This window comes from Sander lucioperca, chromosome 2 (assembly GCF_008315115.2).
Source record: "Sander lucioperca isolate FBNREF2018 chromosome 2, SLUC_FBN_1.2, whole genome shotgun sequence".
NCBI classification, from domain to species: Eukaryota; Metazoa; Chordata; class Actinopteri; order Perciformes; family Percidae; genus Sander; species Sander lucioperca.
The window spans coordinates 42,042,877-42,057,878 of record NC_050174.1 but is presented as its reverse complement, the minus strand read 5'-3'; the positions used below and the strand labels follow the sequence as shown (position 1 = coordinate 42,057,878).

The 15,002-nt window shown below is 39.7% G+C and overlaps 1 protein-coding gene across 2 annotated transcripts in view; it reads right to left on the bottom strand.

Moving 5' to 3' along the window:
* Positions 1-279: 279 nt before the first annotated feature.
* piwil1 (piwi-like RNA-mediated gene silencing 1) overlaps positions 280-15,002 on the bottom strand; it is a 23,293-nt gene continuing 8,570 nt past the window's right edge. For both annotated transcript variants that reach the window (XM_035997929.1, XM_035997931.1), the window contains exons 4-21: positions 14,930-15,002; positions 14,613-14,827; positions 12,961-13,082; positions 12,629-12,709; positions 11,199-11,396; positions 10,949-11,057; positions 10,578-10,707; positions 9,630-9,747; positions 8,571-8,685; positions 8,302-8,489; positions 7,674-7,746; positions 5,917-6,117; positions 4,211-4,314; positions 3,979-4,049; positions 3,716-3,869; positions 3,017-3,142; positions 2,774-2,921; positions 280-859 (exon numbers count right to left, since the gene is read on the bottom strand). The exon at positions 14,930-15,002 is cut by the window's right edge and continues 56 nt beyond it. In XM_035997929.1, the coding sequence (XP_035853822.1) occupies positions 743-859; positions 2,774-2,921; positions 3,017-3,142; positions 3,716-3,869; positions 3,979-4,049; positions 4,211-4,314; positions 5,917-6,117; positions 7,674-7,746; positions 8,302-8,489; positions 8,571-8,685; positions 9,630-9,747; positions 10,578-10,707; positions 10,949-11,057; positions 11,199-11,396; positions 12,629-12,709; positions 12,961-13,082; positions 14,613-14,827; positions 14,930-15,002 (2,343 nt within the window). In that variant the 3' untranslated portion in view covers positions 280-742. The remainder of the gene's footprint in view (positions 860-2,773; positions 2,922-3,016; positions 3,143-3,715; positions 3,870-3,978; positions 4,050-4,210; positions 4,315-5,916; positions 6,118-7,673; positions 7,747-8,301; positions 8,490-8,570; positions 8,686-9,629; positions 9,748-10,577; positions 10,708-10,948; positions 11,058-11,198; positions 11,397-12,628; positions 12,710-12,960; positions 13,083-14,612; positions 14,828-14,929) is intronic.

Below are 15,002 nucleotides of genomic sequence, written 5' to 3'. Positions count from 1 at the left end.
TTGATATTTTGTAATTTTTGCATGTGTGCTTGAACTCAACAAAATGGCATGCCACACAAATGTTTATTAGAACCATTTAACAGCAATAACAGTACCTAGGTGTAGACCAATATCAACCTTATTACAAACAGAAATGTGACACTTCAGCATCCTTTTACTCCCCACTGTGGAGGACAGTCGTCACAACAAATCACCAGAAGACTCGCTTGTATAATTAACAGGTAAAAAAGATTTCAGGTTCACCTATAAAAAGAAATTAGCTGTGCTCATTTTTTTTCCTTACTCAAAAAGACAAAAGCCTACATAAAACTGATATTGGTAATGAAGATATAAGTGAATACAATAACGACATGTAGTCTGAAATATTTCTCATTTCAGGGCCGGCTTGAGTTAACTCAATTAAAGTTACTTGTGACATTTTACTCTGAACAATGTCATCTACTTAACAAACCTCAAAGTGTATTTCCAACAGTAGACAGGGTGCATCATTGATCATGTTAGCATATGGGCTAGCTTTAGACCTGGGGAATTTTATTGACTTCAATGTGTAAAACAAAGCACTTGAACTGCGTAACTTGATACACATGGTATTCTGAGGCTAGCAATGCAAACAAACTCTTAGCACTCTTTGGCAAAACTAACTTGCATTATTTAAACTGAAGAGAACTTATGTAATAAACATTTACATATGGTTTTTCACAAGGTGACTTAAGAGTCACAGCCGAACAAATTGCTTGTCTTTTTATAAGTAGAAGAGGAGGTCATCCAGTTTCACACCGGGCTCCCTGTGGATGCTTTGACCCACAAGAAAGGCCAACTTGTGGGCGTACTGGCAGGGAGCGGGCACGCGGATGATCCCCTATAGCACAAAAGAAAATAGAGTATTTCAATTCTAAAAGCACTCCAAAAAAACACCTTTACCACGGTACCCCCAGGATTTTTCAACTTAAACTTAAGACTTTGACCTTTTTAATACCACCTAGGATGAAATGTTATGCCAAATTCACAGCCATATAACGGAAAATCTGTGTGGATTTTAGGCCCAAGAATATAATTCTTTACCATCGTTACCTGAATTTAATATAACAATTTGTTGTAACACTCCACAATATTTAATTCACAATAGCTTTGTTAGGTGTGTTTGTACTCTAATGACATAAGATCAATATTTGTTACATGAAGAGCTCCTATGCTATGAAACTAAAAATACAAAACTTATAAATACTTATACACAACCCTCACGCCGTTGCTGTTGAAACTGATCAGGAACCTGCAGACGGGTCTTCAGCTCCGCCGTTTAGTTAGCGCTGAAATGACTCTCACAGCGATCCGCTTGTCATGCTAAGCTCAGCCCCATTGCCCTCCGCCTCGTCTGCCAACTTGTCCCCATCTCTGGCCAGATCTTCTGACACTTGCCCATTCTAACCGACGAGCTAACGTTAGCTTGTTACTAACACGGTGCGAGATGTTTTGGTTTCTTTCCTGACAACCGATTGATTCACGCCTGAACTTGCTCACCATGTCCATGGATTTATAATAAAACATGTTGCAGCGTTATTATAGAGTGGCACTCGTAAGTTTATGAACCCATGCTAAAGTTGACTAAAAAGAGGAATAAAAAAAAAAAATGAGGAAAAATCCAACCTTTAAGGACACCAATTTTCTTTGTGAATGAATAATGTATCGTAAATAAATAAATGTTCTTCCTTAAAATACAGGGGGCATAAGTAAGTACACCCCTATGTTAAATTTCCAGAGACAGATTTTTATGGAATAACAGCCTTTGGAATTAAAATAGCCCCACATAATCACATACCCTTCACCATACCTAGAGATTGGCATGGGGTACTTTGCATAAAATCATCTCTCAATGCAAATCAAACCAGCTATTAGGTTAACTGAAATAAAACCATGCCACTCTCTAGGTATGGTGAAGGGGATGTGATGATGTGGGGCTGTTTTAATTCCAAAGGCCAAGGGAACTTTATCAGGATGCATAGTATCCTGGATCCATGAAATAACTGGCCTTCAAAAATAAAAATCTGCCTGCCTCTATGGGAATTTAACATAGGGGTGTACTCACTTATTCCCCCTGTATTTTGAGGAAGAAGATTTATTTACAATACATTATTCATTCACAAAGAAAATTGGTGTCCTTAAAGATTGGATTTTTCCTCATTTATATTTTTTAATTAAGGCATTAAGATCAATTTCCAAAAGATGATTTTTTTATTCCTTTTTAGTCAACTTTAGCACGGGTTCATAAATTTATGAGTGCCACTGTACATTCATGTGTCGCGCACACTCCATGGTCAAGAGCGTAAAGAAAAACACCAACAAACAGTACCTGTACTGTTGTATAACATCCAAGTCACACCAAATGTAGTAAATTGTAAAACCATACAAAGCATTCATTTATGACGTTACGATATTGATTTAATCCTATGAGAAAGGACAAGACCTTTCTAAATTAAATGTAATAATTTGTGAATGAAATGTAAGAATTTTAAGGCCTTATTTTATATTAAATTTAGGAATAATACTTTTAAGACCCTGCAGGTACCCTGTTTACTATTTTATTATCAGACTAAATGATGTTGGCTCTGATTAGTTGTTTTATGCACAACTATAAAAACTCCCACTCCTGTACTGAATTTTCAGTGCAATTGTAGTTAAGTTCAAACATTATTCAAAATGTTTCCAGACCTTTGGAGAAAGTACAGCCATGCAGGAGGAAACAAGCATATTAACACTGATTTCAAAGCCAGCCTACCTGCCAGTTGAAGTACATGTGACACAGCTTGTAGGTAAGCCGCTGCATATGATCAGGCTTCAGTCCACTGGTGTCGTACACAACGTTGTAGTGGGTTGGGGAGACGCTTCCACTGCGGACAGCCTGGCTCACTATGTAGAAGTCATACCTGGCAAACAAAGCTTGCAACAGTTAACTTTTACTACTAGAAATAAATGAAAAACATGCAGGAACAGATTTAAAAAAAAAAAAAATAAACCTTACCACTCTGGACGGGTGACCTCAGAGTCAACAATGGTACCTGGTGGAGGGTTGGTCACCTTTCCATTGATGTGAGCGAAAAACCTGCTGCTGATGCGCTTCTTCACCACTACCACACTCAGCTTGGGCCTATGATGAGCAAGTGGAGAGGCTCCATCAAAAATTGGCAATTTACAGTATAATGAGGCTTGCACACTCACGCGCAATTGATATGAAAGAAGTACAGAGGCCCACATCCAACCCAGAGCTCTTGGCATTACTTGTTTCAGCCCGTGCTGTTCTCAATGTCATTCACAAATCAAATGGAGGTGTTGAATACGGGTGATTAACTTTGTAGGGGTGGGAATCACCAGAGGCCTCGCGATACGTTATCACCACAATACTTATGTCACGATACGATATTATTACGATTTTAAACATATTGCAATTTATTACCTTTTTTCCCCAATTTCAAATGATGTCCCCAAAAGGAAACTCTCAACATCTGTTTTATCTAAAAAGATAAATTTCTGTTTTTTCATCTCACTTCAATTTTATTGCTGCAAAATGGGATTGTCAAGCAGACAAACTGACCAACACATATATAATAAAAGATCGATACTTTGCGTCTGTATCAATACAGTATTGCCACGGAAAATATCGTGATACTATGCTGTATTGATTCCCCCCCCCCCCCTACAACTTTGGACATGAAAAACTCACACATAGTCGTGGCCCATGGACTTGATGGAGTCCATGATCTGTGAAACCTCATAGCTGACCACGCTGTGCAGCTGGCCGTCTCCCACTCCATCTCGGTACACAATGATGCGCGAAGGCAGGCAGTTGTTGAACTTCAGATAGGCCTTCAGTGCAGCTGGAAAACAAATACAAAGTGATGACTGTTACGCCAAGATTGTTGATAGCGAATTAACATATACATATTACAATAAAAGACATTTGTAGAACTATTGAAGGCAAATTACCACTCAAGGCCATCTTCAGTCCGTCCATAATTTCCTGGCCTTTGTGCTGCAGAACGCACTTTGAGAACCACCTTGACAAAGAATTTAGAAATGTCATGCAACTTATGGTTGTACTATGGCACAAAAGACAGGGAGGTCCCTTAAAAATTGGTAAGCAAACCTGTGCAGATGTCAAGCACAACCTAATTCAGACTGTAGACAGTACAGTCTGAGAAGAAACTGTCAAACTAACCTGCTCATTCCTTGGTTGAGGCTGGCCACTAGAGCTCCAATGGACCTTTTCCCAGCAAGGGTGTCATGGTAGCAGTCAATGCCCACAATCATCAGTTGTTTGAGCTGCACATAGAAGTGGGACAAATTATCAGTACAGTGTTCCAGCTCTTTCCAAACCAGCATTTCTCATTACTTCTCACTCGTTAAACACGTTCACGTTGAACAGACTCAAAAACTCAAACTAATGAATAGTCCGTGTCCAAGGCTAAAGATGGTGAGACGGACACTTAACTAACTTAGACCTGTGGAGAAACCTAAATGAGCAACATATGGGTACAGCTATAAGTAAGCAAATGTCACATTTGTACATCTCAAATATGGGACATAAGCAAACATAAAGCCCCCAAAACAAGATGGAGTGAAGATTGCAAACAGACCCCAAAATGGATTCATCCACTTGGGAAATCCTGTTTAGTGTCTGTTTTAATGTGACACCATTAGAATAATGGAACATTACACTACCAGTTTCATTCTCTCAGTTTAATCCACTTAAGAACTACTTTTGTTTCTCCAAAATACACCTTAAAAAAAAAAAAAAGGTTATTAACCTAGGGGTTAATAACAGATGCATACCCACTCGATCACTCTCTGGGACATGTTTTCATGCTAATCGAATGGGTTTGTAGCTTGAAACAAGCTAGCGCGGACCGCTGATTAGCTTACAACACTAGTATTCGGGGCACAGGGAAAGTAAAAACAAAATCGCTATTCATACCATGCAGGAATAAATATGACCGATGCTCAGGCTCAAAAGGCCAGTGTTTTCTGACTCCACTTGGTCACTTCTCAAGCTACCTCTGTGTTCGTTGACTGGTAGACCAGAAAGTAATACTCAGGATTGGCTCAGTTAAATTTAAAAAAGCTTTAGTAAATGATATTGCAAACAGAATACAACTTATGCATCATGACAAACAGGTACCCATGCATAAGGACCAGACCCCCTTTAAGACGTTCTTTCTCGTCCTAATGCCAACAGTCTGTCCGGGAATCTGGTCCCGTCCTATTCTCTGCCCTCTCTTTATTCTCTCCAGGTTCCTCCTTTCGCTACGGTGTCTGTGCGCTAATCAGTTGGTCATAGCTCAGACGTTCTGTCCCCTGTGAAGATAGCGAAATATGCGGCCTGGAATCACTCTTCTCCTGGCCTCAAGACTGGCTGTCACTATTAGATATACTGGGTGCATTATGTCCCAAATGTTTATCAGGAGTAATTTGCTCCTTCTGCAACTGTCTTATCTTACACATGCCAGACAAGAGGAGAGAGCGAGGCCATTCCCAGGCGTTCAAGACATTCTATTCTTAACACAATATATTTCTACAACCACTAAAAAGGCTCAAAATATCACCACACTTCAACGGTAGCATAATGAGGGTCCCTAAATGTTTACAGAAGCATTGAGAACATTGTAAGTGTACAGACATTTTATTAAAAAGATAGATTATAAAGACAGTCGCGTTCTCGTATACAGGCGGCCGCCGTCTTGGGAGCTGCTATCTTTCTAAACTTTTTTTTACAAACACATTTCGATTAGCATGAAGACATGACCCAGAGAGCGATCTAGTGGGTACACATCTGTTAATTAACCCCTAGGTTTGTTTTGCGCCGGATTTGTCCTTTAATTTTTTATTTCTTTAATGTCAAAACTAATTAGTGTGCACGCCACTTACAGGGATTTCCACACTCCAGAGCTCTCCTCCCATCTTACAAGCCATCTGCAGAGCAATCTTGGTAGCCACAGTCATGAGTGTCTGAGGTTTGCTGATGGTACGGGAAACCACACACTGGCTGGGAACGGGGCAGTCCACACAGAGGTACTTCTTGACACTATCGTACTTGTCCTTCCTGTTGCTGGGGAGGACCACCACCACCTGACAGAAACGACTGGAAGGTCTCGCACTGCTTTGTTGACATGACACATCTGTCTCAAAAGCATTAAAGTTCATCCATAATATATAAAGTTTGAAAAAAAAAACGGAAGTATAAAATTATTCAATGATAGTCGGAAAATATATAGTCGAATATACTGAATTAAGTTTGAATATATCGAATGAAACTTAATATTGAATGAGAGATTATTAACACCCTGGTAATTGCATGTACAGGTCAAAATAATACTTGTAGCCACATTCAATAGTATTCTACTTACGAAGAAATGTTTTCACGGTTTCATTGTGGAAGACTGAATGCAGTAAACCTCACAGGTTAGGGGTCAACGTTAATACAGAAATATACACACCTCACAAGTGCCCCCCACAAAAGCCTGTATCTACAATCTTTGCCCTTGCAAATGACAAACGTCATTCCATATATTCTCAGTGTCATTCTACATATATACACTCACTCTACATTTTATGTATTATCTCTACTAGGGCTGTTCGAACAAATTCCGAAATCGAATACAATTTGAATAGTAAAAAAACAAAACTATTTGAATGCTGAAATTATTCAAATGTGATTTATAAATATGTTGGCTAACATTAGCTAATCTCCCTCTTCTTGCCTTTGTCTACCCGCATGTGAAAACGAAATGCTTTTGTCCCGTCACGTCTGATGAACAATAAGTTAGGAGTGAAAAACAAGGCATTGTGAGGTCTTAGGATCACGGAGCTACCGTTACCTAGCGAGTAACGTTAGTACAGGGGGAGTGACCGGCTGCGGCTGGAAATCGGAAGGACTGCAGACTGAGTTACAGGAGCTTAGCTGGGAGCTTCATGTAGACAGCTAAAGTTTGTTAGTTGCCCTACAGGTGCCAGAGAGCTTCGACTTCATATATTACCTTTTAATATCTGTATTCTCAGTAATGTGACAATCTGCAAGAAACCGGTTGCTTATAAATCACTAAAATAGTAGTCTCAGCACCGTTAAGCTTAGTTATCAATGCCGTAGCCTGGTCACACAGCAGTGTGTGACCAGCATGAGGAGGGGGTGCCAGGCTGTTGTGGCTGTGTATGGTTCTTCCACACGCTACTGAGGCTCCTGTTTGCGAAATGAATAAATTGTTAAAATGCCAATATGTCTTGTTTCTTCAAACTTCAATCATCCAATCCACCAAACACCCAACGAGTCAATGGCAGAATAAGCGGTTTGGCATTGGCAGAGAAGATTTGGCAAATTTTTCATGGGCGCAACCCACATACTGCATGCATGTTCCTTACAAATGGGGTACCATTTGAAAGGGAACTAAACAGGCTTTCCAACAGTATAAGATTTATTGCCAAAAAACATTGTTACCACAGAGAAATAATCTACCAAACACAAATTTCCTTACTTTTTGTGCTAAGTTTATATATAAAATTGGAATGGCATAGAGAAAGATTGGCAGCTCTAATCTCTGCATTATATATTATAAATATTATGGAATGCCAATTACAGAAAATATTTACATTATATAATACACTTTACATAGATTCATTGAGTCACTAACCATCTGTGTGTGGGGTCCAACATTTTGCTGCAGGGCTCTGACAAGAGACTCCTGATGATCCTCATACTCGATCCTGAATAAAAGGACAGCTTGCAATAATTAAATGACAACCACCCAATCAGGGCTGGGCAATTTGACAGAAAAAACAACCATAATTGCTTAGTTAAGTAACAATAAACTGACTAAGGTTGCCAGTTAGTTACCTACGCCTAGCTTAAACTAATCCAGTCTAATACAGTCCTGCAATGAATCCTACCCTCATGAAGGTTAGAATGTGTTTCTATTGTTGTTCAGCCCATTTATATCAATGAGGGTAGAATAAATAAACACTTCTATGGCTATATTAAAATACAATTCAACAAACTGAAGCATCCAAAAGTATCCTAAAGTTGGAAGTTTCAATAACTAAACATTACCTTTATGTATGAGACTGCATTTGTTTTAGCTGAGTGTATTAGATAAACTGGCAACTCAGTGCATTTAAATGTATTTTACACTCAAATACATATACAATACAAAAAACCTTGAAATTCAAGGATTTCAGGTACCCGTCTAAGCATCATAAATCATTTTACTTTTTCAGGCCCCAGTTAGAAACAGTTTTTTGTTACATTGTTCTTATACTCACATAACAGCTCTCTGCATGCGGAAACCAAGTGGACCCGAGACTCTGTTGAGGGTCTGCAGGAGGGACTGGGCTTCGTTGCCGTTACGACGGGTGTATAGCATGAGCCAGTTTTCCAGCGGAGGAGAGCTGATCAGAGGCATCCCACGCATCTCTTTGGACCAGTCAGCTGCCCTGGGGTTGTAGTCATACTGGGTGACAAATTATGTTAATCTTTCAATTAAATCATAAATCAATTTAATTAAAAACAAATATAACCAAGAATGTTCTACCGATTTTGGTCCCTGGAAAATCCTCTCCGCTGGGAGGACTCTGCCAGTCAGATGCAGGAGCTGCTTATCAAAGTTGAGTCCCCACTTATCCAACTCCGCCTGTGCATCAGTATTCCTATGAAATAATGTTTAGGATTTAAACCAAAGCCTGGGATTTTAATGCCTGAAGATCTTGACAGAAAAACTTGGTATTTTAACTTCTGTGCACATGAACAGACCAATTACACAAGCTGCTGAGATGAGGACAACTTCTAGGGGAAGATACATATTTAGATATATGACAGTGTCTAAACAGACAGAGAAGGTAGTTGTGACCAGGACCCCAGGAAGTGCGCCGGGCTCTGAAGCCAATTCCACATAGCGACCAAACAGTAGAATTACAACTTCTGTATCCTCATGTGATGCCACAGGGCACAAAAGACTTTCCGTAGCAAAAAAAGGTCATCTGTAAATCAGTGGATACATTTTTTCAAGCGTTACAAATGCCACAAAATGACTCGTTTCAGTATCAGAATTTGATCCATCTGGTCCGATAAAATTTGAAAAGTCTAGAACGAATACATTATTTTATCCCAATTCAGTTCGGAGTGCTAAACCGGAAGTAGTCGGCTCCGCCGGCAACGCTCTCTAGCATGCCTGCGCTATGGGCCCCATAGTGCGGAAGCAACGCCAGTCATATGGGTAATTTTATACACAGAAGTTCAACTTCTCTGGCCTCATGCACCACTGAGCAACTCTTAAAACACTGTATCTAGGTTTGATTATATATCCATGGTTGTGACAGGTTCAATGTTAACTTTTCACAATTTGTAGCTGTGACGTTTACAGCTTCTCTGTCAAGCAGGAGCTAATAAGGAATAATTAGAATTTCCAATGCCTTAAAATCACATCTACACTACCATGTGTTGATTAGACCTGGTCAGCAGGCTGGTGATGAACTGCTACAATGTTTGTCTAGTTTGTGCAGATCTTAGTTAAGGTACATGGATGCTTGCAGTATTTCTGACAATCAAACATTTGGGCACAAGTACAAAGATAAAACACCAGATTATCACCTACGTGTGTATATTAGAAACAAATCTGTTGAGGCGAACCTCCCTCTGCTCTGGTTCTAACTTGGTGTGGGTGTTCAAGTCCTTCATGATGTTGTAGTCAGCTCGCATCTTGTCAGTCAAGCCTGTCAAAGAATTTAAAAAAAATTAATATTGACACAAACTGCTGTCGCCAAAACCCACATAACCGGCAATTTCCACTGGATGCGGAACGTCTCCAGAACGTCGACGGAGTCATTAGGTTTCCATTAAAGTCAATGTGTGTATTTCCACTGACTGCAGAACGTCTGCGTCCCTACTCCGTCCCAGTTCCGTCAGTCCGCAGCCCTCCGGAGCAGATATGCAGAGCTTCTATTTTTAACGGACGACGGAGAGCTCCGCAGCAATTCAGCACAATTCAGATTGTGCGGGACAGAAAGTTGAGCACAGAAACAAAATAAAACATCCGGTTACTTTTCAAAATAAAATACACTGTGCTCACGGCAGGTCATATTTCCCTGCACTACACCTTGGAAACACAGCACAGAGTTGTTTTCCCTCTACTCCTCTGGATGGAAACAAACTGTTGTTGGTTTTGTGGTTCTGTTTATAGAAACTACATCCTGTTATATCACGCGAACATACGTGAATTCGCAAGATCTCGTGGTCGGCTGGCCGCAGCCGTTACGCAACAAATCCGGACCTGGTGGATATTGACGGACGGCGGAGCACGCAGCCGTTCCACAGCGGAGCCGGTCCGCAGACGTTCTGCATCCTGTGGAAATCCACGGTAAGAACTTCAGAGTCTGTCTACACTTTTATGTTGTAGTCTTATGATCAGAAAACTATTCCATCATTATTCTTCCACTTCAGTACTTATGCCCTCCTTATAAATATAAACGATACCATTGCTATAGGTGAACCAACACATGCCTAATACAATATGTTGCAAGTCACAGGGAAATTAGATGGTAACCTGTAAGGTAGCACAGCTCTGGGATTAGCATGGCAGGGCCAGGAGGAGGACCTCCAGAAGGACCCATCGCCTTCTTCACATGGCTGACCAGCAGCACCTGGTTCCCATCAGTGATGTCCAGGTTATATTGCTTAAAACAGAAAATAGGAAAAAAGAAAAGAGAAAAAGGCTACTATTAAGATGCATTACTGACTATATTTAGCCTACAAAAATCTTCCATATGCTGTACTTCAAACTGAGTACGTGCCAATATGAGTCAATGCAACATTCACTATATTTGTGTGTCTGTCAGTGTGCATTGGTAGAAGCAGGAAAGTTGATATCCATTATCGTTTTAGTAAAACCAATACTGTTGAGTGCATGACACCTACAGTCTTGTAGTAGTTCTTAAAGGAAATGTCTTTGTCTCCCCTCGTGAATGTGTTGTTGGGAGTGTGATCCCAAGCAATATCATCAATCCTGTAGGTCTTGTTGTTGTACCTAAAAAAAATGAGGAAGTAAGAGGATGAATAATAGTTGATAAACACTTCTGGGCTTGTATTATAAAGTTGCAAGACTTCTGCATATTAATCCAAGAATGTGTGCGTGTGTGTGTGTGTGTGTGTGTAATGTTGATCCTACTTGGTGAGGACTATGAGTCCAACAAGCTCCTTGGTGCAGATCTCAGGGAAGCGTTGATTTCCACACTTTTGCCTCAGGTTGGCCATAAAGTCAAGGACCGTCTCACTACGCAACACCTTGTGGCTTACGTCAGTACACAGCATAATGGATGACTCGTACCGCAAAATGGTTGTGGTGTAGCCGGGCCAGATGGTCAGCCTAGTAGAGACAGGATCTTTTTAGTTTCCAGCATTGAAGATTGTCCATTAACTGAACTTGCTTTTAGCCTGGACCACCACGATAACTCTTCAAAATAAAAACCTTACAGATAATCGTATTTTCTACTTCTAAAATGAGGGTAGCAAACCTGCGCTGCCAAACTGGCGGTTGTTTTTGTCGTTTAACAGCAATTTACTGGTGAAATAAATTGTTATTACATTATTAATAAATCATTTAATTTTGACCATATAGTCCTAGCAATAAACAAGCTACTTATTTAATGTCGCTGACTCTTCTTCTTCTTTTTTTTTTTTTTTTTTTTAAAGTATCGGTTTAGGCACCGGTATCGGAAAAAACCCAAACAATACCCAACCCTAGCTAAGAGAGCTTGTGGAACGTAGCGAACTCAGGCCGTTAACACAAGGTGAACAAAACGACACTGATGCCATTCGCTCCAGGAGGGAGCCGCCCAAAAAATCCTGGACACAGAAATGGTGAAAAACAGTTTAATGGTCTTAACTCCACAATTCAGTACAACAGTTTATGGTCTTTTCAAAGTATTTTTTATTTTTTTCCCCCCAATCTTTGTTTTTTTCCAAGTTAGTGACAATTCAGTAGTATTTTCTAACATGTATTTAACATGTAACTTTAGACAAGAAATCACTGATTTTGCTTTACCCAGACTTAAGTTTCTAGTGAACTCTAGACTACTGTTAGTTTCATGTTAGTTTGTGCCAAGCTGTGGATTTTTGGATATCTGCGGCTATTGAATGCTAATGCATTTATTATTAGTGAGTCAATATGCATGGCTACCTTGTAATGTTTTATCTTTCAGAATCATATACAATGTTTGTATTGCTTAAAAGTGCAGTGGATTAATCAACTGTCTCAGGATTTTCTTTTCACATTATTTACAAGTCTTGGGGGTATTGCATTCTAACAGACACACTACGATTATAACAGAGCAGCCAGCCTGTAATTATTGAGCCTCCGCTAGAAAACAACTTTTATTAAGGCCAAGTTGAAAAAGAGTGACTCTACTGTGTTCATACTGGGATGTGAATAACTAATGCAGTGTATTTAAAAGGTTGGTGTAATGAAGTGAGAACAATGTAATGTCATTTAAAATGCTGCGTTTACTTGTGCTGATGTATATCCCTGCCATTAGTTTTAATTAAGAGGCAAAAGCTTATTTTGAAAAATATACACTATTGTGAGGCAAATGAAAATACCTGTGCTGTGGGATGTTCAGTGGATCTTTGGGGTTATAGTAGTTGCGTCCTATCTGCTGCATGTCGAGAATTCTCAAGATCCTGAAGAAATTAAATAACACCATTAATCAGATGATCCAAAATGATGCGGTGAATTGTATTGGTATCTAAGCTATTGTAATCAGATGTAATGATTTTGCTTCCAATATTAAAAATGCAACACTAATAACTACAAGTACACCAATCACAGGCAAAGTCAATTATTGGAGGATGTTTCATTTAACTTGGCTGATGCATTACATATTTCAGTTCTAACTGTGTTTTATAAAAGACCTAGAAACTGGAAGATTTACCTTCTGAATATGATGTTGTAAAACTGAATGCACACTGGAGATGTAGGTGGCAGTTCATTTGTCAGGGTGACAGTTATCTGAACCTTCTCTCCGTTCCTCGTCTCGCTGTGGAGCACAGTTTCCTAAACACAAGGTTAGACATTGCAGCACAAGGAAGTAAACCAACGTTTGTCTGGAGGGAACATTTTATAATCATTTACCAATCAAACCTTCCATCCAAATAAAGTTACCATAGAACCTTCAAATTAAATTATAGGGCTGGATTATTAATCGAAAAATAATCGTAACCGAAATTCAGAGCCTATAACCGACGTAATTTTACCAAGTCGGTTATTTCGGTCTTTTAATCCTATTAATATTTCCGCGGCAGCCCACTGTGTGTTAATGTACTTTCCCCTTAAAACATATTACGGCCGCCGCGTGTGTAGTCACGTGACCCCGCCCCGTCCAGTCTGCGACCATAGGTGCTTTCCGATCGGATAGTACTTGTACTTTTTAGAGGAAAAGTACACTTCTAAGCAGTTCTAAGAACTACTCTCCTCCAAAATCTTTTTTCCCGTTTGCATTCAAACTGGCCAAGTGGCCATAGGGACTGGTAGGAGGGGTAAGGGAGCGACACAAGCACGGCAACGGTCTTTATAGCATCGTCACTAGACCGCATACAACAACAAATGATGCTAATACTTGTGCACTTTTCCTATATTAAATGCACGTCCGTGTTTTGCTCAACACAGACGGGGCTTTATTATACTCAGAACAGACCCCGTCTCTGCCTGCTGCGCTGTGGACGTGTGTGTGTGTGTGTGTGTGTGTGTGTGTGTGTGTGAGATGGCCGGCGAGCCGCAGGACACGCTTGTGGAGTTCAACTCCGAAAAGACAGTTAACCACAGGTTCCCGTTAATCTTATGGACATTTATTATTTATTTTCTACATTTTTAGGAAACTTTTTTTTTACATTAAAACTTAAATTACTTTATAAGACATTTTAATTTCATTGTAAAATCTGTTGTAGATTTCAGTTCAGTTGTTTGAAATATTTAATAAATAAGCATTAATAGCTATCTGTGCGTTGTTTCCTTATTTTAGAATCACAAAGATAGGATTATGCACTCTTTCATTAGAAAAAATAACTGTGAACATATTTACAGTATAAGAAAAAAAATGTAAAATAATTGTTCAATAATCGTAATCGAGGCAACTTGTTCGATTAATCGGGATTATGATTTTAGACAAAATCGTCCAGCCCTATTAAATTACAATTAATATTTTTGCAAAGGCTGAGCAAAATAATCCAATCTTAGACAAATTGTAAAAAGCTTTTTGCTTATGCTTACGGTCTCAGCCTGACAATCTGTCACAATGTTAAGATTTGAAAGGTTTACAGGATCTCATTCTAGAGCAATGATATTAGCTTTACAAGTGACAGCATGGGGCCCTAATGATGGCAATCGCGGTTAATTGGTCAGAGTACACTCTGGTCTAGTAGGGTCCAAGCGATTCTGGGGACTTGTGGACTCGATTACAAAACATAGCTAACAATCCAACAGCGTGATTAGGCACAATATTTTTTTCTCACCTAAATAATTTATTAACAGCTGCTAAAAACAGTTTTGTCATATAACAAATGTTTAGCATTGGAAGTGTCAGATTACCTTGTTGTGCAATCTGTTAGGCAAAAAAAGCAGCGCTCCATCAAAGCTCCGCGCTGAGCCAAGTACTTCCTCATGGTGAAAGAGGAGGGCAGATCTCAGGCGACGAGCCTCCATTGGTGGTTTGAAGTCCACATGGTACTGATACAGCACCCACTGAGGGCGGGACACGATGCGAAAGAAGTTTGCTGTCAACTGAATGGCAGCACCAGATGTTCCTGAGGAAGTACAAACAATTTTCAGGAGTATTTTATAATCCCTCTCCACCAATTATATGTACATTTGCATGTGTTAGTGTACGCTCATTTCAAATGACTTACCAGACTTTGAGTCCTTAACATGCTCCATAGCCTGCCTGGTGTTAACCCCTGCATCATGAAAATCCCGGCGGCG